The sequence below is a fragment of the Pteropus alecto genome, unplaced genomic scaffold (assembly GCF_000325575.1).
Source record: "Pteropus alecto unplaced genomic scaffold, ASM32557v1 scaffold45, whole genome shotgun sequence".
In the NCBI taxonomy this organism is placed as follows: domain Eukaryota; kingdom Metazoa; phylum Chordata; class Mammalia; order Chiroptera; family Pteropodidae; genus Pteropus; species Pteropus alecto.
The window spans coordinates 23,089,699-23,108,488 of NW_006442491.1; the positions used below are offsets into that span (position 1 = coordinate 23,089,699).

At 49.1% G+C, this 18,790-nt stretch overlaps 2 protein-coding genes across 4 annotated transcripts; one reads left to right on the forward strand and one right to left on the reverse strand.

Moving 5' to 3' along the window:
* Positions 1–5,427: 5,427 nt before the first annotated feature.
* BLCAP (BLCAP, apoptosis inducing factor) lies at positions 5,428–15,784 on the reverse strand. Its single transcript, XM_006921800.2, has 2 exons — positions 15,628–15,784; positions 5,428–7,360 (listed from the first exon to the last, which is right to left on the reverse strand). Exon 2 carries the CDS (start codon positions 7,182–7,184, stop codon positions 6,921–6,923), a length of 264 nt encoding a protein of 87 aa, XP_006921862.1. The 5' UTR covers positions 7,185–7,360; positions 15,628–15,784; the 3' UTR covers positions 5,428–6,920.
* Positions 7,374–11,552, forward strand: NNAT (neuronatin). Of its 3 annotated transcripts, none has more exons than XM_006921799.3 (3): positions 7,374–9,318; positions 10,235–10,314; positions 10,538–11,552. In XM_006921799.3, the coding sequence occupies exons 1-3, from the start codon at positions 9,039–9,041 to the stop codon at positions 10,625–10,627; spliced, it is 450 nt and encodes a 149-aa protein (XP_006921861.2). In that variant the 5' UTR covers positions 7,374–9,038; the 3' UTR covers positions 10,628–11,552. The 3 variants fall into 3 exon arrangements, with proteins under 3 accessions (XP_006921861.2, XP_024895633.1, XP_015452718.1); XM_025039865.1 differs by having other exon boundaries at positions 10,235–10,309; XM_015597232.2 differs by lacking the exon at positions 10,235–10,314 and having other exon boundaries at positions 7,383–9,314.
* Positions 15,785–18,790: the final 3,006 nt, after the last annotated feature.

Consider the following 18,790-nt stretch of genomic DNA (forward strand, 5'->3'; position numbering starts at 1 on the left):
CCACAGCCTTCTCAGAGAACATGCCACCTGGACAGGGAACTGGAAGGCTTTGGGAAGGCATGATTCCAGACACAGTAACAAGGAAATACAGGCAGGAGTTTAAGAGGTGGGAGCAGAAAGCCTTTCTGGAAGCCCGGCCAGGAGAGTGTATGGAAAGATGGTTTACCTACTTTGCCAATATGAATGGCTGAATCTAGTTGGTACCTACCAGTCCTGGAGGCTTCTGATTGTACAAGGAAACATTACTCAGGGATCACAAGAGAGGGAGAACCCAACCCCATCCCCTACCTGCATCAACCTACCTGTGTAGACTCTGCCAGGACATTTCACCATCAGCAGACAAATTCTCAGGCAGTTACCGCCAAGTTCATCTTCCAGGGGGCTGTACCCATCACGATTCCGCCATGCTCCAAGATGTGAACTGGACCCAGATCCTGGGGTCACCATGCTCCCTGTCCAATTACTGCCCTAGGCACCAATGCATCTGAAGGCGATGTGAGAGCTAGAAAGGAACTCAAGGATTATTTAGTTCAACCACCTCATTTAACAAATGGGGAAACTGAGGATCAGTAAGGGGAGGTGACTCACAGCCACCTGTTGCCACAGGGAGGACACCAAGCTATGGAGCCTTTTACGAGATTCTTCTCACATATCTTTCTGAGATTTTAGTGTCTGTGATATCTGTGTGTAAATATCTGTCTGGAGGTTGGAAAACATTGTCACTTCAGAGTTGCCAAAAGGAGACTTGGGAGGCAAGCTCAGTTCCACTATTTCTAGAAAAGACTGGGCCACCTGATTCCTTAGAGAGTCTAGAGATTGATTGATTGGGCCATCTATCCATTTACCCCGCTAGCCCACCAACCAGCAGGTTGTGTGCCAGGCCTGGTCAGGCAGGTACTGCGCCTGGTCAAGGGACAAAGACCAAGCCCCACCCTCAAAGATTGTGCAGGGTCTTGATGGCCAAGCTAAGAAGTTGGAACCAAAGGCAACAGGGAGCCATTGAAGAGCTGTGTTTGTCTTCCTCCCTCAGAGACCCTTCCAAGTCTGCTTTGACTCTAAGCTAAGATTCTTGACAGTTCTGCACCCAAAAGATTTAAAGTTTATTCTTTAATACAAAAAAAAAAAATCTTTTGATTAAACATTTCCTTGTTTTAACACACTTTCTTTTAACCAATTATCACTGAGACTGAAATAACAAGGGTGAAGTTAACTGATACTTCACAGAAGATGGCTTTGGAAACATCAGACTTCCTGGTCTAGGCCCTCCTTGGAGTATAGATGGGCAAACAGAGGCCTAGAAGAGAAGAGTGAGCAGAGCCGAGCAAGGTCACATGGGAATTGGGTGGGGATCAGGGCCTCAGCTCCCTGCCTCCCCCTTCTCCCTGGGGGCTGCCACTATGGGTGCGGGTCAGGGAATTGGCAGAGGATTTAGCTTTGGAAGAAGGGGTGAGATATCCAAGTGCAGACGTTCACAAATTGTCTAGGAAAAGAGGTGAGAGGCCAGAACCACCCAAAAAATTACTTTGGAGAAGGGTTATGTGCAGCCCATATCTGAGAGAGCACTCAAACCTATCCCTACACTGGATCTTCATGAAGAAAAGGCTGGACAGGCAGCAATTTCTAAGAGGGGGAAAAAAAATCCACGGAAGGTCTTGGGCAAGGTGGTGGCCAAGCCGGGACATAAAGGATTTTGGCCTCTCAGGAAAGAACTATGCCTTGGTGTTCCTCTCCCTTTTAGGATATTGTAATTTGGGGGCTTATAAAAAATAAGGAAAACCATGCTGAGGTGCTAGCGTATGGCCTTCCAAATAATCTCTCTCCCTAACTCCACCACATCCTGGACAACATGGCATTGTAATCATTTGCCTACAGGACCAACGCAGTGTTCTCCCTCCTGCTGAGCTGAGCCCCTCAAGGAGGGCCTAGTCTTATTCCGCATCATATTCTCAGAGCTCCTTGCACGAATGAATGAGTAAAAGAGTTGGATGATCAGATCGCATCACTGCGAAGTCCGAGCCCAATAAAGGTCGGTGGTGCGGAGGCCACAGAAGAGAGAACATAACATTTGTAAAAACTTCACTTTGAGCCAGGCTACAGTGAATGATCTCCATGTTACAGGTGAGGCAACTGAAGCTCACGAAGGCACAGTCACAAAGGTGATGGCATAGGGCCTGGGGCTCCCAGAAGCCTCTCTTCTTAAGGTTCATCAGTCCTAAACTATTCCCCAAGTTCACCTCTTGTTTGAGTCCCAACAGGCCAAAGGGAGACCAAGGACTTCTGTCTGAAGCTTCTAGCTGCTGCTCCGCCAGCTTTCCTCCTTCTCCTTGAGCCCGCTTTATAATTAAAGTTTTTCTCAAGATATGGAATTCTCCCCCGGAAGCCTAGCAGACCAAACTCTGCCCCTCCTCTAGCTTCCAGGAATACACTGGGGTAGGAAGGTGCTGGGCTGAGACAAGCCTCTGACTGTCAGAATCAGCTTCCATCACTTGCTGAGATGAGCACTTCTTAGTTCTTCCCTCTTGTCAGAGCAGTGACCCTTTCATGAGGGGGTGGAGGGTGAGGGGTGAATACTGCACTGGATGCCAGGGGACTGGATTCTGTCTCTGCCAGCCAACTGGACACAGGTGACGACCCTTCTCTGGCCTCCTTTCCTGCAGCTATTCAATGGGAGTCAGCTTTCCTTCTGTCATCTTTCTCTGGTCTCCTCCCTCCCCAGCTTGGCTTCTCTTGTGTCACCCACCACGTCACTCACCACCGTTCCTTAGAGCCACTTCTCCTCATTCTCAATGATCTAGACAGGGCAATGGCCTTCTCGACAGCCCTGCTGCTTTCACTGCTCAAATGCTAACCTGTTCCTTAGTGAAAGAATCCCACCTTGAATGCTGTTCTATTCCCATTAGATCCGTGTTTGGGATGGTTCCAGTCAGCTGGAAACTGAAGAGTTCTCGGGATTGAGTTTTGGGTCTGCCATCACCATGTCAGCCTTAGATCCCCTCAGTATCTCTCAACACAGTCCTCTAGCTTTAAACAGACGGATCTCTATCCCAAGAAGCCTTTTTAAAAGGTTCTGATTCTAGGGTAACCAGACACTGGTGGTCCTTCATTTTACTTTCTGCCCAGTCTCTTTTCCTGGAAGCACAGAGATCCTTGATTAGATGGTGGGAAATAACACCTTTTATTATTTCACTGCTCAATCACTCATACTTGTCCTCAGGTCTCAGCCCAAACATCAATCTTCCCCAGCCTACATCAGATCCCCTCTTAGACTACTCTTATAGCACCTGCCACAATCCAGTTTTATGTAAGTATCGATATATATTTGTGGGATTATCTACCCAATATCATCCCTTTCTTATTAGCTTAGATGGCTCCCTGATGGCATGAACTGCCCACCTTGTCCATCATGTGGCTCCAAAGCCTAGTCCTGCATGGGATTCTTACAAGGACCTGCTGACTGATACTTCAGGCACCCCTGGGAGATAGGAGGAGTCCAGTCACTATGGAAGAGGAAGTCTGCCTAGCACTACTAACACTAGCACTCGACAGAGGGCCAAGTAAAGTACTCTAGGCAAATGGATCTCCAGGGAGATGGGTGAAGTTCAGGAAAGCTTCCTGACAGAGGAATATCTGGGCTCGCATGGTACACAGACTAAAGAATGAAGCATATGCAGGCTGTCCTGCAAGGGCACTGCCACTTTCCCAGAGCTCAGTCACCCTTCCCAAGTGTATCCAGGAGGACCCTAAGATCCTAGGGGAAAGGGTTGCCAGTATATTATGGCTAGGAAGACTGTGTTTGTGCCTAAAACCACATTTTACCTATAAGGAAACTGAGGTGCAGAGGAGGGCACAGACCAGTTCCTAAAGAAGCCCAGAGACCAGCAGAATTGCAGAGCATGACTTTCCAAGGACTGGTGCCCCTGCTCTTTTCCACAAGAGGTATCAACTTGTCATTTTCCTGAAATGCATTTCAGGAAATGGGGCAGGGTGCTTCCAGCGCTGCCTTGGCAAGGTGGAAAGCACTGTTGGGCAAACATAATGCTGATTTGGCAGTCGCTTTGGGAGAGGGTGGGCTACAGGCTCCCTGCTGCAAATAGTCAGAAATCTTTCAGAGGGAGGCCTGTTTGTGACTCTTAAGCGGGCTTGACCTACAACAGAAAGCTGCTTTCTGAGAGAGAGCAAAACAAGCAATAATCTTGGCTTCATTTATCCCAGGTGCCTCCATGGGAGTGGAGCCACAAAAGCCATTTTTATTTGTTTGTTTTGTTTTTGGAATTTGCAATTGTCTGTTTTCTTAAGTTTTCCCACTAGGCTAGAATCATGCGGTCCTGGAGTCAGGCCTAGGTCGTGCCCCTGAAATCCCCAGCAAGCACAGTACAGGGGCTCAGTGTTTGCTGAAAAAACCATCTTTTCCACGTGTATGATTCCTCAGCTTGTCAAGATGTTGCTGAACCACGAAATACATCCAGGAACCCAGAAAAGAATTCACAGATAAAAGCACTAGAGAATCAGATAGGAAAAATACTCAGCAGATATAATCAATCAAAATCTCCTTCTTTGAAAATTACCTTTAAAATGGATACATTTTGGCAAGTTTTAATCAAGAAAAGAGAAAGCACTGATAGAGAAAGCAACACTAAGAATGAAAAAAATAAAAAACTGACAATCAATGGGGAGATTTAAATGGAGAGAAAACGACATAAAACATTATAGCAAGAAATTAAAAATCTAGGTAAAACGGGTGAACTTTTATGAAATTGCCAAAGCCCTTTCACAACTGTTATCTCAATAAACCCTCACAATAGCTCTGTGCCTTGGACAGGTAGTACTCCTGTTACATTTTCTAGAAAGAGGAGAGACTGAGAGGTAGACACCCAGCACAGGGCCCTGATAAGCTACCCTGCTTTGTCTCAAAGGTCACAGCCATGGGAGCACGTGCACATCGACGACAATGAACTGCATCGCTGCCACGCTTCCAGCCACTGCCTTAGGCCCCCAGGTTGGATGGCTAGCCTTATTTATTTTTCCACTTGAAATGCCATAAGGGGTTTCACTTTATTTTTACTTCAAAAGCAGCACCATAAAAATCCTTGATGATTAGAGCTCCAGCTGTCTTAAGTTGTTTGTCAAGGGATCGGTTACTCAAATCTCCTATGGAGGGAAACAGTTTTAGGCGAGAAGCCATGGGAGCTGAGAAACACAAATGTCTCATCTCTAAAAACTTTCAGACTCCCTCCTGTTCAGCGCCTGGCCTGTCCTGTTCCCCCTTCCCAAACCCCACCATCTGCTCTCCAGAGAGCAGATCAAATTTTTGGGCTAAGGTACTCTGGCGCCAAAGACTCAGCCCCTCCATGCTACCTCCTGCCCCACACCAACTTAGAAATCCAACACCATGACCCAAATGGACTGTAGCCACATAAAACCACAAAGTAAAGTTTATAAAGCTTTATTAAACATTTCAAACAGCTGTGCAATGAACACACCAGAAACAAAAGCTCCAGAATAGCAGTCCAAATGTTCCACAAGTGTGGCCTCGCGGTCCCATTTCCTAGGTGGACTGCCTCCAGTTCTGTCCTTTGCCTGGCCCACCTCCCTCCCTGTTCAGGCAAGAGAAAGATGGATGGTTTAGACTGGAAGGACAACCATGCTGATCCCCAGTGGGCAGGGGCCAGGAGAGTCTCGTGTGCCAACACTTGTTATTGAAGCGCAGATAAAGAAAAAAGCAAGTGACAGTCACAAAGTCTTCCTGTGTATTCTTCATAATGTACAGTCTATATATGCAGGACTGAAGGAGCTCCTGGCATGAGGACGATGGCTACTGCTCCCCTTTGTCTTGTCTGAACCACCTCGAAGTCCAGTGTGCTGGTCACTCTGCAATCCCCATGCTAAATAAAAACTGTAGTGGCACCTACTATAGTTAGCTATTGCTAAACCTCAAAATCGGAACACGTTCGATAAAGCTTCTTTAAAAGGAATATACACATGTATTTGTATACGTTACACACACACGTACAGCACACCAAAAAATATCTAAACACCTATCAAGGGGATCGTGGCTGTTATGGACCACGCAAGTACTCTCCCATTCACTCGGCTGGGGACTGCTAGATCTATGTGAACACGCCACACCTCAATCCTGCAGAGCATGCACAGGAGACACAATGAGTCCCCCCTCCTCGGGACAGCTGAGGAAAGCAGAAGGAAGGGCAAAGGAGGTGAGGCTGAGCATGAGCCCAACCACCGAGGTGAAAGAGCAAGATGTATCCATTATTTCTTTCTTTCTTAAAAATCAAGTGGAAAAAATACTGGAGATCTGTGAACAACAAACACTCAAGACATGTTTCTGTCTAGCCTGCTGACCAGGGAAAGGAGGATGAAAAAGCGAGGCTCTTGGGCGTCAGCAATCTCTTTAAATTAGAGATAAGTGCAAAAATGAGCCCTGTCTTGGACAGGTGCTCCTCCAAAAAGGAAAGGGGTAGAAGAGAACTAAAGGGAAACCCGGAGAGGGACTGAGGAGTTGGGAACATTCTGGAAAGGGAGGAGACCCTGACGAGAAGGGGTAACGAAGGTGACAATGAGATTGGCATTTTATCTGCCCAGGTCATGCTGGGGTGGTGGACCAGGATGGGTGCAGATTCCTCATAGGAATGAGGTGAGGGGGGTGGCCATCCTGCCAGCTGAAACCAAGATGGGGACAGAACACACACAACCACAAGACCACCCACGACTATAGGACTCTACAATAAAAGCACTGGTCAGTGCTATTATTCACATTATAAGGATAAAACATCACAGGCCAAAAAGGCGCCGTCAGGAATGTGGCACCCGCCAACTGCGGGATTTGAAACTCCAATGCTTTATGACCTATGTCAATGCCTCCCCTCCCGTCTTCTGCTTCCTTGGAAAGCTAACTGGGCAGGCTGTTAGGTGCCCACAACGCTGGGGTCGTGTGCCGATTCTGGAAGCGGGGAATCAGAGCAGTGGTACAGGAAACAGTTTCCCCAGCAGCTATAGCAGATGAGGAACAGGGCTGCCAGGAAAACCAAGGCACAAATTGTGCAAGGCTTCCGCTCCAGGAGGAAGCTGAGCAAGTAGAAGCCCATGAACATGGAGTGGCTGAACCACAGGGCGGGGTTGAGGGGCTTGGGGATGAGGAGGACGGGCAGCAGCCACTGGAGGCAATACATGATCTCTGCCGGGCAGGGCCTTCGCCAAGGCCGCCGGGCACCGCTGCAGGAACCGACCTAATGGGAGCCAGTGGGCGTGGGCGGCTGCCCTCTGCTTTCTTCAACCCTCACTCTGCAGGAGCTGAGCCGCTGTGCTCTCTGGCTGTCAGCCCGGGATCACCAAGGCAGCAGGGATCCTGAAGAGAAAAGTCAACACAACAAACAGACAAAAAACAGACAGACAAACAAACAAACAAACAAAAAACAAACAAAAAAAAAAACAGGAACAGAATGTATACTTATTTGGGAAAATGGATCATGGTTAACAACAGCAAATGTGAATGCCCTTTCCTCCCTGCCCACCCATGGAAGTCTACTCCTCTCCAAGTCACCATTTCAAGAAGCCTCCTGGGATATCTCCCCTGGGCTTCTTCAGGGCTCCGCTAGAGGGCTCTTCCAGCAGGTCCCGCACAGTGGACTGGCTTTGCCTGGGCCCTGCCCAGTAGAGATCATGTATCGCCTCCTGGGGCTGCGGCCCGTCCTCAACGGGTCCAGACCTCACAATACCGCCCTGTGGTTGCCACCGGATGGCTATGGGCTCCATGCTGTGCCCCCACAGGGTTCTGTCACACAGCAGGTGCTCAGTGGAGAGCACAGCAGTTAGCAGTTTAGCAGCCGCACACTGCCAGCCAAAGATCGTAAGCAATGGATCTTCGCAAGCTCTAGGAAGCTGCAGCAGCGGCAACACCACCAAATATTTTGTTTTAAAATGGCAGCCTGGGATGAGCTTGCCTTTTTCAAATAGCCTGGCATTATTTTGCCAAAACCAGCCAACTTCTTTGAAAGTCGATGCAGAAAAAAATCACCATGCTACCTCGTCCAAATTGACCTCACTTGATGCTGGCACTGTATAGAAGCTGACCTCTGTGAGCTTATAATCACAATTAATTTTCTACCCACATAGGGGCAAATGCCATTTGGCCCCTGTGCCAGGCAGCTTGCTGGAGAGAGGTGCTCTCCAGCGGCCGGCTACCAGTGTGCTGGTGCTGTGCTCACAGACCGCGTTCAGGTCTTCCCGCTATGCCTGGAAACCGAGCTGTGGTAGCCACAACCCTCTGGTGGCGGTAGTAAAACCCGGCTCCAGCCACCCACCGCAACGGGTACAAAAAAATCTTGCGGGCTGAAGAAGACCTACCCAGGGCCTGGGGGTAGAAGACAGAAGTTGAAATGACCTGTCCAGCAGCAAACTACCCCAGAGCTCGTTCCGACCACTTCTTGGGAGAGCTCGAGCTATCCCATCCGCGTATACAAAGGCGCCAAACCCTCCCGCATCCCTCCCACCGGGTAGATACCTGGTGACTATCACTTTCCCTAAAGTTTAGTACCTTCGCTAGGCTCCCCATAATCGCCATTGCCGTAGACCTAGCAACGTTAAGAAGCGGGACTCGAGTGATCACGTAAAGGTTAGGGAGGCGCTCAGAGACTCTTGTGAAGCAGACGACATGGGCTTACGACACATGTAATATCAGAAAAGGAGTGCTGAGCAGAGGACTGTGAATCCAGGGCTCCTGGAAGGGGCATCTTTTTTTGCTGTGCGGGGCAGATGTTCCCTCTCTAAATTAGGTTTCCATCTGTGGCCAAGGTGGGTTGTGGTACGGCACTGGACACTGGGCTTGAAGAGAAAGGTCCCACACCAAGATGCGCGCATCCCCAACCCTTACCAGATGTGCCACACACGGTTGCAATTCCCCTTCATTTGCACTAAAATTCAAAAGCGGGCACGGTAGAATATTCTGGAAAGGGGATAAGATGAACCTCGGGAGGCGGGGGTCGGTGGAAAGCGCAGATGGATTATTTTTTTTCCTCTTCTGACGAATGAGGAGTGCCCCCGGCTACCCCTCCTTATGGACCCCCCCATGCGCGCATGCGCAGTTGGGTGGCGGGTGGCTACTTAAGGCGCGGCCGCGGCGGCTGCAGCAGTGCGCCCAACAGCGGACTCCGAGAGACCAGCGGCCCTCGGCAAACCTGCGGTCTTCGGCAGCACTCGCGCTCAACCATCCACCCAACGCACTCGGAACCATGGCGGCAGTGGCGGCAGCCTCGGCTGAACTGCTAATCATCGGCTGGTACATTTTCCGTGTGCTGCTGCAGGTAAGTGTGCCCAGGTTCTAGGTGGGAGAGGGGTCCCGATGCGAGCCCCCTGGACCGGCAAGCCCACGTCGCAATTGCCGTCTCCGCGATCCATCCTATCCTGATTGCCGCGATCCCTGTGCCCGAGTGCCGCGGCTGGCACCACGCGCCCCCACCCTGCGCCCTCCTCCTAGCGCAGACCCTTCTCGGTGTGCCCGCGCCCGGCCGGGAACAAAGAGTTGGGGCGCGGCGGGCGCCAGCCGCCGACGAACGCCGAGGCTCTTAGCGACCAACGTGGTAAGAGAAAACCGCTACACCCAGACTCGACCCCAGGAGGGAGGCGGGGCACTTCTGTTTTTGCGAAAAGAGACTTTACAGCTCACATAGCGAAAATTTTCCGCCTTGAAAAATTGCGCATTGCGGGGAAATTTTCTTAAAAAAAAAAAAAAAATAGCGCTTGCGGGGTTGGGACAAAAAATAAGTTAGAAAAAAAGCCCTTCTCAAACAAACAAACAAACAAAAAATACCCCAATCCACAACCTATTAGAAGAAAAATAATTCGCGGGAAAAAAATTAATTCAAGAAAATGCGCATTGCAGGAAAAATAAATCAGACAAAAGCACTTGGCAGAAAAAATGCATTAGATATAAAGCGCGCTGCAGAAAAAAATTAAACAAAGGAACTAAGAAAAAATGAATCAAATAAAAGCGCTTTGAGTAAGACAATTAAGAAGAAAAGGTTCTCTGCTGGAAAAACAGAAGAGAAAAAAAGCGCTTCCAAAAAAACCCCAATTCACTTTATTAAAAAAAAAAAAGAGGCAAAGTGCTTTGTGTAAAAAGAAACCAAAGAAAATGCTTTGCCCATAAAATCATTTACTCTAAAAGCACCCTTTTGCAGGAAGAATTCCCTGCTAAAGTAATCCTTTGCCAAAGGGATCAAAGTGTTCCTGGAATGTTGCATTTACTGGGTAGGATTTGCTTTTCAAAATCCTCCAGGGACCCAGCGCATTGCAATTAGTGAGGTATACCTAAGTTATGAGTCCAGTCAGATTGCCACCATGCAGCCTTCAGCACATCTGGAAAAGCTCCAGCTGTCCTGACTCCTGGACAAGTTGCCTCCTTGCTGGCCTCTCCTAGTGGGACAGGTGGGCAGGGCAGAGGGTGGGGCAGGGGTGGGCACAGCAGTGCTGCAGCCAGGCTGTGGGTGCCCGCCTCTAAGGGTAGGTCCTGGGTCTCTCATTACAGGTGTTCAGGTACTCCCTGCAGAAGCTGGCGTACACCGTGTCGAGGACCGGGCGGCAGGTGTTGGGAGAGCGCCGGCGAGCCCCCAACTGAGGCCCCAGCCCCCAGCCCTGGGCGGCCGTGTCATCAGGTGCTCCTGTGCATCTCGCCCAGCACGGGAGCCAGTGCCGCGCAGGAATGGGGGGTCCCCTGTGCTCTCTCGCCAGAGGAGCACTTGCCAAGGTCAGTGAGGGGCTGGCAGGCCCCCGGAGAAGCAGCACCGACAATGACGATAATATCAGATCCTTTCCCAACCCCTTTGCACCCGTCCCACTGTGGGGTGGGGTAGAGGGAGGAGGGGGAGTGGGGGGAGCAGATCTCTGAGATTTGGGCATAGGCATTCTGATCTGGACCAAGTCGGGACAGCGACATCCAGCCCCACAGCCACGGCCATGCCAGCAGGCCCCACCACAGAGATCCAGACAACCACACCAGCCAGCAGAATGGACATTCCAACATCACCAGCCAGCAGCCCTGAATCTCCGAGCAGCAGACAAGGCACCAACTGCGTGCCCATGTGGCGGGACTGGAGGGAGTGGGAGAAGGAGGAGGGTTAAGAAATAGAATGGGGCCCTCTTACTGTCCCTTGCCTACGGCATGTGCATTCCAGCCTTGCGCCTTTGCTCCCTCGATTCCCCTTCCCCTTCACTGCCTCCCAAGCCCACCCCACCTGAAAGAAATGTGTCACTCGATTCGGACCTATTTAACCAGTAAACAGATCCCATCTTTACTAAAACACCTTCTCCGAACCCCCAGCCCCTCACTGATCTTGCTTTTCCTTGGTCTCACGCAATTGTGGTAAATATTGTGGTAATCGCTAATTGTATTAATTGTGTAAGTGTGCATTAGTTGTGTTTCCCCAGCTAGATTGTAAGCTCCTGGAGGACAGGGACCACCTCTACAAAAAATAAAAACAGTACCTCCTCCATCTCGCAGTGTCTCAGGATCCTGCAGGGTGGTGGAGGCGCACCAAAAAGTTGTTTCTTGTAACTAATTTTGCGGCTTCGACACATATTTCTAAGACCGGGCTGATGTGCCCATTGAGGAGTAGGCACACTACTTGGGAGGGAAAGGGAGGGAAGGAGGAGGAGGCAACAAAATGGAAATAAACTGTGACTTTCACATACCTGGTTTCATCTCAACACTGTCCTGAGATAAAGAACCACATCCTCTTCCCCAAAGAAAAGGTCTTCACTTGTGGTGCCAGAATAAGGGACCACATTCCCCTCCTGAGGGGTGGGTGCCTTCACTTGTCCTGGGATAAGGGGTCTTGGCAGGTAATCAATGAGAAATAAGGGAGGAGGGGAACGATGGGAGTAGCCCTCAAAATGGGGTACTAGGCACCAAGAGGGTGGGGCTGGTTATCAAGACTTCAGAACACACAGCCTTTTCTCCATCCAGGAGCCCCAAGGAATTGAGCCCTGGGCAGGGTAGGCACTGCCCTGAACAATGATTATGGAATAAGCATGAGCTGTGGTGCCTCCCCCACCCAGCTCATCCCTCCAGGCCCCTATAACTTCTACCAGGACCACTACGAGGGCATTGTGCCTGGCCTTGCTATTCTCCAGGGGCTCCTCCACTACCCCTAGGAACCACTGCCAACTCACTCTCCCCATTACTGGGTTCTCTGCTTCTCCCAGCATTAGACTCCATACTGTGGGTGCTTACCAGATCCCTGGCTCTGGGCTCTCCCCTGCCTTCATGTCAGGGTGGGTGGGTGAACTGGCTGCTCAAGTCCAGACTTCTCTCTTCCCTCTCCCACTCCTCAATGAGTCAGGGTTCCTTTTACATGGGGTCAGCTGACTACCTCACCAAATGGCCCTGGCACCTGTTTGGCCTTGTCTGTGGCTTTTCGTGTCCCTGTCACTATACACCTGTTTCTGAGTCAACACTGAGGGAGTTGGAGGGCCATAAATCTCTTTCTGCCACTTCCTCAAATCCCTTAGTCACAGTTGTCACCGACAATTCTGGAGCACAAAGCATGTCGCCCCCTTGAGCCTAATGTTTCCCTTCCCTAAGCAAGCCTCTTGCATTTCACAACCTAACCACCAGCACCTCTAGAGGCACCTTTAACTTCAGTTAAGCATCAGAGAATTATGGGAGTGGAGGATGCTGACCTCAGTCCTGGTATTGGCTTTGCCATCAATTAGCCCAGGGAACCTGGACAGGTCACTTCCTACCCCTCACCTTCAGTTCCCCTCTGTAAAAGGGCTGCTAAGATCCCAGTGAACCCTAACATACTAGAAACATTCTATCGAAGTGGCAATCAGGACTCAGGGCCAGTGGGGATGTGTAAACCATCTTTTTTAGGTTGGGCAGCTCCAGCTTCCATCATAGCCTGAAGGTAAGGCAGGTGTCCTCTTGTCCTAGGGTGACTTATCAGCAGGCAATGCCCATATCTCCCTTCTGAAGCCTATCTCTTGGCAGGCCTCAAGTCTGGGAGTTTCTGTGGTTTTCCACACTAAATCTCCAGATCCATGAACATATTTCAACATGGGTTCTCAGTGAAGGCTGCCCCTCCCCTCAGAGCCTTCGGGGGTGTGCCCACAGCCCTACTGCCCCAGATGCTCTAACCTCAGCCCAGTTATAAGGTAGCTGGGTTCAGGGAGACAGGCTGCAGCAGAATAGAAGGGTCTGGTTGCTCTGGACACAGCAGGCCCCTTTAGCCTCCTGTGCCCTCTTTAAAAGGCAGAAGGCTGCTGGAAGCCCCAGGGCTTTCCAGATGATCTTGGCAAAGCCCGCCTGTGGGGCTTCCTTCATCCATCCATCCATCCATCAGCAGGACTCAGAGCATGGCATGGTGAGATGACAGCCTTCTAGGCAAGGGCTACCCTGGTGGCCTGCACTCATAGTTGGGCCTGAGTGAGCAACTTCCACTTCCCCAATCCCTGAACCCTCATGTTTTGGCAGCAAACACAAACCAAACAGAGAAGGCAGAAGGAATGCATTCTCTTTCTATTCTCATGTAATGTTTAGAAGTCTGGTCCAAACACATCTTGTTTATAATTTTTCCAGAAACAATAACATTAAAACATTTTATTCTAATGGGGGCAATGGGAATTGAAAATGACTAGTTTTATTGCAAAGTCCTTAGTCCACAGGACTAAATGTCCACAGGTCTCCCCTTTCCCTAAAGTGTCTCTACCACTCCCACAAGATTTTGTGCCCACAGGGCCAAGGATGGGACTGTAGCAACAGGCAAGACTGCCCTAAGAAGGAAGTTAGTTTCTTAGCTTAATCGGTTGAAGTTAAGCCCCATGGGAGTTCAAGTACCATGACTTTTAGAGGTGTGGGGTGTTGTGTGACACTGTTAACTCAATCTGTGTTGTATTTGGATTATGATTGAAGGAAGGGCAGGGAGGACAAGTTTCTTGAGTTTCAGCTGCAGGACAGCAAGTTTATTACACATGGGTTGGGTAAGGGTGAAAGTTTGCTGTGAGCCTTTTGCTAAACATCTATTTTCAAACTTGTATCTACTCAGGAGCCAGCACCCTACTACAGTGAGAGTCTGAATTTGCAGTTGTTCTACCCCTAGAGGTTTAAATGTGCACAAGTGTGCACGCGTGCGTACACACGCGCACACGCACGCGCACACACACACACACACACAAAACATTGGTCTAAGAATAGTCTCTTCTTCCCTAGTGACCTCTTAACTTCCTCTATATGCCCCAGAGACCTACCACCAGCTTCATTGGGAAGAATCCTGTTCACCCTCCCCTTGTACCCTTCTCCCTTCCACAGGCCCCATACGACAGTAGGATCCAGATTCCTGAGCATTCCCAGAACAGGAAGTTAGGGGGGCAGGCAACACATGGTCCTAGGTATATCACACAGTGACAGGTTTGAATGGAATGCATGTGTTTCAAATATGAGAGAAGAACAACAAAGAGATGGTCAAACCCAGATTTCAAATTCCTCTTTGAAACAACACATTACAGATAAAGGGTTAAACTGTTTTTGGCAGCAATTCTAACAAGAACAACTTCAGATATGGAATTGATCTGGTCACTGGAAACTGAACAGAGCTCTGAATCTTTTAACAGATTTGCTTGACATTAATTAGTCTCGAATTTAAAACAAACAAGATCTAACACTTGGCATCAGCACTTAAGCTGGAACTTTTTTTTTTTTTTTTTGTCCTGGCTTTGGTGTTGCCGTCCTGAAGGCTGAGGGGATGGTTGGACCATGTCAGGCAGGGCAAAGAGAAGCTGTCCCCAACACATCAGTTCCCTGAAAGGGATAAAACACGATCCAAACCTATAAACAAGAAAGACCATTTCTTTTCTAGAACAGACCAGTCTGTTCCAATATTTAAGCGTTGAAAAGAAACACGGAGGCCTGGAAGGAAATTAAAGATGGTTTGGAAGGGGGAAGGAAAAAGCAACTGTCCCCCATCCCCCATTCTTCTTTCCAGGCCATTAGTGTGATAGCCATTCCGCTCCTTCAGTTGCCCTTGAAGGCCACTCCCCATATATGTTGAAGAAAAGAGAACGGGTGTCCTGGTTAAATGTAAAGTTAGAGGGAGTAAGAAGCACCCGAGACTCAAAGCAGAGAGCCGACCTATCATCTCAGCCACCAAAGCGGGGGCCCAGGGCAGGAGACCCTTTTCTCCCCTCTCCCCCACGCTCTTTCTGCTGTAAAAATGAGGCTGAAGTGGCGGAGACAAGAGTGACAGGCCTCTCAGAAACTGGGTCCCCTGCCATAGGCCCTAGTGCTGAAGAGGGAATAGTCGCGCCCTCCCAGCCCCGCGCTCCCAAGCTCTGCCTGCCCAATGCCCGGAGCAGACAGGCGCGTGCTGACCTTGGAGGCCAGAACGAGAACCCAAGAGTCCCGTGACCCGCCCTGGGGCCGGGAAGGGACCCTCAAGGCCCAGGCAGGGGTCAAACAGGGCAGTCACGTGACACTGAACATAGGTGGACCCGAAGGCGTGAGGAAGGAAAGCCCCAGAGAGGGGCCGAGAGACGCCTAAGGTGACCCCAAAGGGACAACATGGCGGCGAGGACTCATTGAGGACCTCTCATCCCGCCCCCAAGAGGCCGACACCACGGTACCTGCTAGCTCTGCCATGGCGCCGAAGCCACTGTCGCTTTCGCTGTCGCAGCCTGCTTCCACCACAGCTCGCCACGGACGCCGCAGGAAACAGAGGAGACGCCCCCTTCGTCTTCTAGTCCTACCGGCCGAGGACCCCTTCTGGGATTGAGCTGTCTACTTGAGACGCCTGATTATATGACCCAAATTGGGGGGTCTTCCTCGACCAATATCCCCTAAATGTCCGCCCCAGATGACCCTTTGAAAACTTTCTGCGTACGTGTGCGGAACTCTGGGGGCTCTGAAGTCTTCAAGACCAAAGAATTTTTAATCAGGCGAAGCCTGGACATTCCCCGAATCTCGGGCTCATGGTCCCCTCATGCATATGCAGCAGATTGTGATCTTTACTCTTTCTGAGCTGAGGGGGCGCGTCTTAGTCTTTGTAGGTGAGCTACTGTTTCCTATGGTCCACGTGCATGACCTGTGTACTCCGAAAAAACCTCGTAGCTCAAAGTCCGCTCCCTTCCTGGCCCTTTCACCAAGGGGCCAAAGCTCAGGAGCGGGAAAATCCGGGCTCAGGATTTAGGACCAGACTTGGGCTCAGGACTTTACTTCAACCCTTGCCCTATACCTTGGGCAAGCCACTTGCCTACCCCGACGTTCAGCTTCCCCAGGTCTGAAGAAATGCCTGTCTCACAGGATTGTTACGGCGATTGAGTCAGTGTATTCTTTTATTAGCTAATTAAGAACATTCCTTGAGCGCTTACTATGTTAAGTGCAGTGCTAAAGGCGAGAGGGTAGAATGGAGGGTGACATAGGCACTGTTCTAACCTCAAGGCTCTGCCAGTCTGGTGAGAGTGTTGGGGGAGGGGAGAGGAAAGATAGTCATCAAATAGTCATTATAAATCATTTTAATTGAATCAATGTATCATTACGCATCATGGGAAGTGCTGTGGGAGAAAGTAAAGAATGTTATAAAAAATTAAGGGAGTCCTAATGTAGGGTGAGAGGTGAGGGTGTACCCTCCTTGGGAAGCTGGGATTTAGGCCGAGAGAACGTGGACAAGTAGGAGTTGAACAAGACAAGAGTGATAGGGGAAATGTCCTAGGCAGAAAAAATCACTTGTCCCAGATGTGGAGGTGAGAAGGAACAGGATGAGGGTGAGAGGTAAGTAGTGCAGGTAGAGGTCCCTAATGAATTTGGAATTTATCTTGAGAGTAATGAGTTGCTGTTTTCATCAGGGGAATAATACCAAATTCGGGTTTCTGAAAGGCCATCTGGGCTGCATGGCTTGGAAAGCCCTTGCGAGTGAGTGTGTGGAAACCAGTTAGAAGGCTATTGCAGCTATCCAATTGCAAAGTAATGGTGACTCAGAGGGTAGTGGCTTGGGGAGGTAGAGAAGTAAAGGATGTAAGGTTGGGTGTGGGTGAGTGTTGAGGCATCAGCAATAATACCTGGCTTTTTGCCTTCAGTATGAAGGAGTGAAAGAGCCCTTGACTAAGGTGGTGAAGCCTGAAGAAGGATCGGATTGGGGGGAAAGATCAATAGTTTGGCTTTGAGAGGTAAATTTGAAATGCCTGGGCAGCACCTAGGTGGAGAAGGTAAATAGGCAGTTTTATATGAGATGAGCTCAGAAGAGAGGTCAGGTCTGGAGATACATAGTGGGTAACATCTGCTCATAGGTGATACGTCATGGCACTGGATGAGATCCCAAGGGAGGGAAGGTCGATAAAATAGTAAGCAGATTAGGAGGAGCCAAGAATGGAGGCTGAGAAGCAGTGATCAGTGGGGTAGGAGGAGGGCCAGGTGAGCATGGGATCCCAGGGAGAAGGCTTCAAGAAGGACAGAGAGCTCAATAGGGCTGACTGCTGTGGGGACAGAAATGGCACCATTGAGTTTGGTTACAAGGAGGGCTTATGGACTATATCTTTTATGTTGCAAGTTCAACACCCCCCCCCCAAAAAAAAAAACCTCTAAATGAATTGGCTTAAAAAATAAGTAGACTGCCTCTCAATGGCGGGTTAATTGAGTAGCTTGGCAAAGTCATCAAGGACATTTCATCTCAGGTTATTCTTTCTGTGTTCTGCTGTCCTCATGTTGGTTTCATGCTCATGGTCATAAGATGGCTATGCCAGTTCCTGGGATCACATCCACATCAAGAAGATGTCATTTCTTATCTAACTGAGGCTCACATAAACTGGATGTAACCTCTTACTATCTTGGGGCTTATGGATCAATGCACCCATGCCAGGAACACCCAATATTCAATTCTGGAGGAAAAGAGAAGTCTCATAGTGGAAACTCTTACTTAGAAAAAGAGAAGAGGCTAAGTGTTGGCAAGGATGAGGAACAACTGAAATTCTTGCACACTGCTGATGAGAAAGGAAACTGGTACAATCATTTCAGAAAATCAGCAGTTTCTACTAAACCTAAACATACAACTATGCTATGACCTAGAATTTTCACTCCTAGATTCATCCTAAGATAAATGAGTGCCTATGTCTACAAAAGGACTTGCACAATAATTTCATAGATTTATTCATAGCTCAAAAGTAATAGCCCAATGTCTATCAAAACAAGAATTAATAAACAATTTATGGCATGTTCATCCAATGGAATACTATGTTTTACAAATAAAAGTACAAAGTAGTGACACACATGTCACCATGGATTAATATCACATACAGTATGTGGACTAAAACAATCTAGACACAACATAGTACATATTGTAAGTTCTCATTCATAAAAAGTTCAAGGCCAGGCAAAACTGATCTATTGTGATAGAAATCAGAATGGCAGTTACCTGGGTCGGAGGGGGAGTAGAGATGGGAAAGGAGCAAGAGAGACTTTTCTAGGTTCTGGAAAAGGTCTGTATCAAAATCTGATTGGTGATTACATGGGTAAAAATTCATCAAGATCTACCTTAACCTTAGGAGACTTTATGTACTTTATATATGTTATATCCTAAGAAAGATAAAATAGAAGAAGGGGTTCATGGCTTGTGTTTTGTGCTGCTGAGCAAGAATCAGAAGGTTGGTTTCGAAGGGACTTTGCCTTCCTGTAACCTTAATGCCAGGTCTGGGCATTGACAGTGCCTCTGTGGCCAACCCTCACTCCTTTGGGGCCCCAGAAAACTGGAAAGGTGAGGCAGGGCTTACTTATACTCGGCTGGCTTTTGCCCTGGTA